General features: G+C 42.6%; 1 protein-coding gene across 1 annotated transcript in view; it reads right to left on the reverse strand.

Moving 5' to 3' along the window:
* Nucleotides 1–7,419, reverse strand: part of arhgef3 (Rho guanine nucleotide exchange factor (GEF) 3) — a 402,557-nt gene extending 395,138 nt beyond the window's left edge. Inside the window, exon 1 of the mRNA XM_038812815.1 lies at nt 7,335–7,419. Coding sequence (XP_038668743.1) covers nt 7,335–7,369 — 35 coding nt within the window. The 5' untranslated portion in view covers nt 7,370–7,419. The remainder of the gene's footprint in view (nt 1–7,334) is intronic.
* Between the last annotated feature and the right edge of the window lie 234 nt (nt 7,420–7,653).

Raw genomic sequence — 7,653 nt, forward strand, 5'->3', positions numbered from 1 at the left:
ATGAATTTTAGGAAATGCTAGATTTAATCCATTCAGGGTCAGCAGTCTTAGGCTAAGTGGTTATTAATTCAAAAACAATGACTTTCCTGTATGAGGGTTCATGCCTCTATCGCTTCTCGTTTTTATGTTTATATAAAGTTGGGTCTTAATCTCAAACCACGGATTGAAATTGCCTCAATATGTCATTAACTGTAGCAGTTTCTCTCTTCCATCCTCCTTGAACTTGTGTACATAGATGACTCATACACCTCCCCCCCCCCCCCCCCCCCCCCCCTCCCACCCAAGAATAAAAGCAGGATAAAACCAAAAGCAGCATTTCCATTGTAAGCAAACAGCTTGAAACACAGCAGGGAAGCTTATTTGAGACATTTGCTGCACAGGGCAACATTTGCTCAAATCCTCGGGAGAAAATTCTCTTTGTCAATCTAAGTATTACTCTTTCAGTGCTTACTTTAAAAGACATGGAAAAAGTTATAGAACTCTAAAGATTTAAAGAGATTGAAATTGTCTAAGCTGAAATGCTATTTTTAAAATCCAAATATTCTCAGATAACTTAAAATTCCACTTGTGAGTGTCTCTCATACAAGGCTGCAGCCCAAGTTCTGGAAAATGGGATTAGAGTAGGTAGGTGCTTGATGGCCGGCACAGACACGATGGGCCAAAGAGCCTCTTTCCATGCTGTAAAAATCTTCTGACTCTAGTTGTAAGCAAGATCCTGTATCAACCAGAGTGACCCAATAGTGTATCAATCATTATGTTGTCAGAGACACATTTTAGTGTTTCCTTCTATTTACCGGTGATCAAGAGGTTTGTACGCGGGTCGATACATTTTCTTATCCTTGGAGTGACTAACTCAATTTTAATAACCCAGAAGCAAGTTTTTGTGTATTAAAAAATGACAAAAGGTAATTTCCTTCTGCACACACTTGATCCCAGAGGTTAACAAAAACGTGATATTGCACTCACTTCACTCATACAAACTGTCACAAAGACACAAATAGATACAGATCAAGATAAAACATTCATTATAAAAATAGAATTTAACACAGTCTCGATATTGTTGCAGGTCTGATGTTTCTCTGTTGAGTTGGTGCATTGGTTGGAGTGAAGGTCCCAAGAAGTTAGAGATTTCTCAGTAGCTGCAAAGATTCTTGTTGATATGCCCTGGTGTGGATTTCTCAGGTGAAACAGGCAAGAGGAGAAAGTCATTCTGTCACTTCCAATATGTGATGGCAATGGTTAGCACTGCTGCCTCACAGCGCCAAGGGCCAATGTTCGATTTCGGCCTTGGGTTGCATATTCTCCCCGTGTCTGCATGGGTTTCCTCTAGGTGCTCTAGTTTCCACCCACAGTCCAAAGATGTGCAGGTTAGGTGGATTGGTCAAACTAAAATGTCCTCTAGTGTCCAGGGATGTGCAGGTTAGGTTACAGGGTTACGGGGATAGGGTTGGGGGGGGAGGGGGGGGGGGTGGAGTGGACCCGGGAAGAGTGCTCATTCGGGGGGGTCGGTGGAGACTCAGACTCTATGGGCCGAATGGCCTCCGTCTGCACTGTACGGATTCTATTAGATATGACAGGTAGTTACTTGGCTGCTTAGCCTACTATGGTGGTCTGATGGCTTTTTTGCAGCACTCTGTGATGGAATTCTCCTGGAAGTCTGGATGTTAGCTTGAGTTTCTGAGGTATTTTTTTAGCTGAGAGCAAAGATGGCCACCAAGAGGTGACCTGACATGAAGTGTCAAGTCATGGTTAAAATAAAGTACTTTGACAATTCCATCAGCAGGCCGGATTCTTCTCCCATCTGTGGTTTTAGTTGGCCAAAGTCTTTTGTGTTTTAAAAGGCAAATCTACAGTTTTAAAATGAAGGTGTTGCTGATACCCTGACCTAACCAATAGGGAGTCACAATCAAAGACATCCTTGTCCTCTTGAGAGAGAAGGCAAATTCAATCCACAAAAACACCTGGTAGTCCACAGAAGCCATCTTGACATTGCCTTTTTAAAATGAAACTCCATAAAAATATAGTACTTATCGAATCATGATAGTACTGGCATGACAGTATTGACTTAGATCTTTGCACACGCAATTCCAGGAAAACTTGTGACTAAATAATTTCAAGCAGTTTCTCACACAAATGTTCAACTATCTCCACAGCCTCAAGAGAGGAATGTAGTTTTGGGAACGAGTGAGCATCCTTTAAAGATATGTTGATTAGAAATGTAAAATTGCAGTTTTTAGCATAACTGTGTAATCATACATGGTTAATTCAAAAAAGCATTTTGTTATGTTTTATCCTCCCCTTATACCTTCATTTCATGGTTATAGGATACTAAGGGCAGTCAGTCTGGAATTGCTTTACCAGTCTCTGTTATAGAAATTATGAACCTGCAAAATCAGACGTCATAATTTCTAGACCGTTATAATGGATCTGTAAATCATTTCCTTCCCACACACACAGCATTCAGACCCAGAGCATAACACAATAATTAGCATCATAAACTCCATTGCACACAATTGGTATACACACACAACTCGCAGAAGAGAGACCAGACATAGGACAGGGAATTAAATCGTACTCAATTTGAAATCAAATAACTGACCCCCAGACAAAGAAACATCAGAGACCCCCCCCCCCACCCCTACCCATCCCAATTAAGCCCTTAGGGACCAAGTGCAAACAAATAGGCTCAATCTTCAAGAACATGCTGGCTCCACCTGTGTCAGTTGGATTGGTTAATAGTACAACACTTCACTCCAGAGCGAGCGAGCAGATTATGAGTTCATGCTCCGGTCACTTTTGGAAATGGAGATAAAACATTAAACGCAGGTCCTATGAAACTTTTCATGTCCGCGTAAAAGGATCTTGTGGCATTATTTGAAGATCAGCACACGACAGGTTTCATAAATTATGTAGTTACATATAAACTTGTAAAAGTCATTTCAAATATAGGAGGGGTGAGCTCTTTATGAAGGTTTCCATCTGAAATTACAGAGTTATGGGAACATAATCCAAAGGAGTTTACTGTTATACTCTGGCCTGGTGACAAATACCAGCAAACTATACAAAAATGAGTTTATACTGGACCTGTGAGATGGTTTTGAAAGTCATGACAAATCTCAAGACGCACATTTTTTAAAACTCAGGTTTTATCAATGTGCTCTACTTTCCTTTGTTACCCTCAGGATAAAATCCAGGGTAAATGGCTTTTTTTTTTGGAGGGGGTGGAGTGCACGAAGGTAGAGTGGGAAAGAGGGCATTATCACTTTATAATATTGTACAGAGAAAAATCAAGTGAAATGCATCAAACAGTCCAAATGATTGCTTCTTATTCCACACTTCCATCCTCTAAATAATGGTCCCTTATGTTATTGAGGGGAAATATTTTACAATGGTATTTTGCATTTTAATTTTCAATATGTTGGTGGACAAGTAATGCAGGAGGCCTGAACTAATAATCCAGCGAGTTCCAATCCCGGCATGGCAGCTTGAAAATTTGAATTCGGGTTTTTTTTAAATGATATTAAAAGCAACCAGGCTAAATTCAGCGGGGCATTAACCCAGCATCTATTCCGACCCAAAGCTAAACCTTTGAAAAACATATCCGGTAAATTGTCACATCCCCGCCCACACTCTTTATTCTGCAGCCTCCCAAAATAATGCTTGGTCTGCACTGCTATCTTTCTCCACCGTTGGGTCTTCTTGCTGCCCCCTCCATATCTTAACACACTTGACAATGCCTTCCCTTTTCCCCATACCTTCCATCTTTCTCCTCCCCCAACCTGGTGTCACCTTTTGTTCTAGCTCAGCATCCAGGTTTCTTCCTTGTTAAATACTAAAAACGCAAAGCATTTAACACAAGAAGCATCTACATAAGTGCAAATTGCTCTTGAAGAAACAAAGGGCATTTATCAGATTAAGCACCAGAAAGATTTTAAACCCAATCTATGCAGGCCAGGATATTAAATTCCTGACAATTTTCAGTGTGTAAAATACCTGGCAGTTTCATCATAACTAAGAAAGTTATTCCAATAGTTAAAAATGTGCCTGGAAGACTCTTTGAAAAAACAAATTCCAGCAATACAACAGCCCATGCAAGGGTTTCCCTGCCAGTCCTGGGAAATGAGTGTTTACGCCCAGCTATTGTTCAATAGCAAAGTCTTGGCCAAAAGTTGATTTGTTACACTATTGAATTTTGCCAAGCCCAATTTATCAGCTTTGCCTCCAGCCCAGCATGTTAAATGGTGCTGCAATACAGGTATTTGAAATCTATATATTAAAACCCAATATTCATACCAATTCATTTTTGATCCCTTCATAATTTTGAAAAAATATTACATATTTTGTTTAATATTTCTCCCTATATAACCTGAAATAATATTGTTTCTGTCTGTCCGTATTTCCTTGTTGTTAGTTATTTGATTTGCAGGGTGGAGCCTGACACCTCACTTACCAAACCCCCAGTCCCTGTTGCTCCCTGGCCTCCCTTACTAGAGATGGGGAGAAGCAATTGAAGGGATGGAGGGGAGCAAGAGAGGAAGAATGATAGCGTAAGACAGAGGCTAGGCAGCCTTGGAGATAGAATAGCAAGGGAGGGGGGATGGGATGAGGACAGCATAAGAAGAACAGAAGGGATGGGAATGGGATGTGGATGATATGAAAGGAATAGGATGGGTATGGAATGAGAGGAATGGCATCGGAAAGATAGAACAGGATGAGATGGGGATTTACTGTTGCAATAAGGATACTAATTTCACCCCAAATGTTTTTTGGCTCTCTACTAGTTAAAAGATAATTAGTTTCCAACTGAAACAATATCAACAGCTGAAGGAATATAAAACTAGAATTAAACATGGAGTTATTGCATGCTACATTTATCCATTAGGCAGATCCAATTGAATAATACCCAGGACTACCCAACAAACAACTATCATATCCAACACTCCCAGTGACTTTTGTTTCTACATATTAATTCTCATTTCAAGAAATACCCTCCATTTTTAAATTAATAATCTCTAACAGAAACTTACAGGTTAATTCACTCCTCCTGCCCAATTCATTTTCATCATTCATACTTAGGAAAATAGTTTTGCTCCCTAATCAGATCCCACATTCCTTATGGTCAGCTTACCTTGCTTCCTAACATCTAGAACTATGTCAGCATAACTAGGTTAGCATAACTTGAGGGTTACAGTGACTAAAACAATGGCGTTGATGTCGGCAGTTGTTCTCTACCGCAGGGGCAAGATCGTGGCAACAGATCTATAATTATTGCTACTACAATGGCTTATGTAGCACCTTTAACATAAAATGTCCCAAGGTGCTTACAGCAGCATTATCAAACACCATTTGACACTGAGCCATATAGGAGACATTCAGGTGGATGACCAAACGTTTGGTCAGAGGGAGGTTTTGACTAGTGTCACAGGAGAAAAGCAAGGCTGAGAGGCTTAGGGAGGGAATTCCAGAACTTCGGGCCCATGGCAGCTGAAGACACAACCACCAAAGGCAGAGCAGTTAAAATCAAGGATGTTCAAGAGGCCAGAATTGGAGGAGTGCAGAGATTTCAAAGGTGTGTGGGGCTGAAGGAGATTACAGAGATAGGGAGAAGCCAGGAGTTGGAGGGATTTGAAAATGAGGATGAGAGTTGTAAAACTGATAATGGGGGGACACAGCGGCACTGCTGCCTCAGCGCCAGGGACCAGTGACCCGGGTTCAATTCCGGCCTTGGGTCTCTGTCTGTGTGGAGTTTGTACATTCTCTCCGTGTCTGCGTGGGTTTCCTCCAGGTGCTCCGGTTTCCTTCCACGGTCCAAAGATATGCCTGTTAGGTGGATTGATCAATTGTCCCTTAGTGTCTAGGGATGAGCAGATTAGGTTGTGGGCAGCACAGTACCACAATGGTTAGCACTGTGGCATCACAGCGCCAGGGTCCAGGTTTGATTCCCCCCTGGGTCACTGTCTGTGCAGAGTCTGCATGTTCTCCCCGTGTCTGCATGGGTTTCCTCCGGGTGCTTCGGTTTCCTCCCACAGTCCAAAGACGTGCAGGTTAGGTGGATTGGCCATGACAAATTGCCCTTAGTGTCCAAAAAGGTTAGGAGGGGCGATTGGGCTACGGGGATAGGGTGGAAGTGAGATCTTAAAGTGGGTCAGTGCAGACTCGGTGGGCCGAATGGCCTCCTTCTGCACTGTATGTTCTATGTTACGGCGATAGGGTGGAAGGGGAAATAGGTTGAGCGCTCATTCAAAAGGTCGGTGCAGGCTTGATGGGCCAAATGGCCTCCTTCTGCTCTGTAGGAATTCTATGAGTGGGAACAACATGAGAAGAATATTAACATGGGGCCAATGTATGTCAGCAAGGACAAGCGTAAAGGATGAAAATTACTTGCTGCGGAATTCAATTCACCAGGGATTTGGAATGAAGATTATTATGACCTTAGTTTCCAGGGGACTGAATGGAGGGGTTGGTAGGAGGAGTGAAACAAAAATATAATTAGCAATATTACCCAAAGCAAGTATGGTCAAGACAAATCAACTTTAATAAGTGATAAAATAGAATGCTTCCCCATGAGAAAATTTGAATATATTGGTCCACATGACGACTGGTGGTCATCCCTGGCATATTTACTTCCGTTGCTCCATACTACACCCTGCATGCACATGGCAGTTGCTTCTCTCGATTAGTGTCACTATTCTACCCCTTCTCTTGACTTTCCTTTTTGAGTTCCTGTGTTAAGTGAGGCGTCAAAACAAACATTTGTGAGCCGTCACAGCAAACAACTGATGATTAACACTAAACGCGGTGCCACAGCACAAGGATGACGGGCGGAGTGCATGGACCGAGTTTGAAAATGAACATTGAAACAGTTTGCTGAAGTTCCACTTTGAGATAAGTACATCCTGAATTACTTCCGAGCCTGGCTTTCCCAGTCAAAACGTAGCTAGTGCCGGATAAATAGCTAAATAAGAGCATTCCCCCGACCCAGATGCAATCAGCCAATAACTGGAAATACATTGGGAACGAATTCAATCACGGTTTGAAAACGTGGCTGACAGTGAAGCCCAGCTAATTCCAGACTGTAGGCAGTCCCCAGTCTCAGGCAAGTCATATGATCCAAACTGGAGTGCAGCTGAGCACTGGTGCGAAGGGCAATGACAGAAAGACATAGGAGCAGCCCGCCCAACATCAGCAAGAATGTAACAAACTGTTGAAGCAACATGTCAAACTCAATCCTAACGGGTTTAGCAACGATTTGCCATCAAGCTGTCAGGAAACAGACATATTCAATTGCATTTCAATAAATGTCATTGAGACTGAATGAAGTTTAAAAAAAATACCTGGTAACGTCATGTTTGGAGTTTACAGTTTGCATGTGATGTGTTACAGGCAGGGATTCCTCAAGAGACTTAGAGCAAAGCCAGCAGATTTCAGTAATGGGGGGGGGGTGCAGACCGCTCGGCGTTTCTCCACCTTGGTCGCTCCTTCCGAGGTGGCCCTGCAAGAAACTTCCGACAAGAAATCAAACTTTGGCGTCCTTCCTCAGCTCGAAGCGACCGCCGTGCTTTGAGCAGCTTTCAGCCTGAAAGATAGCCCCGCGTCTCGGTATTGGATGAACGCCTCGTCCATTTGCCTGAGCGCAGCCTGCAGCTCCGCCCA

Source organism: Scyliorhinus canicula, chromosome 11 (assembly GCF_902713615.1).
Source record: "Scyliorhinus canicula chromosome 11, sScyCan1.1, whole genome shotgun sequence".
NCBI classification, from domain to species: Eukaryota; Metazoa; Chordata; class Chondrichthyes; order Carcharhiniformes; family Scyliorhinidae; genus Scyliorhinus; species Scyliorhinus canicula.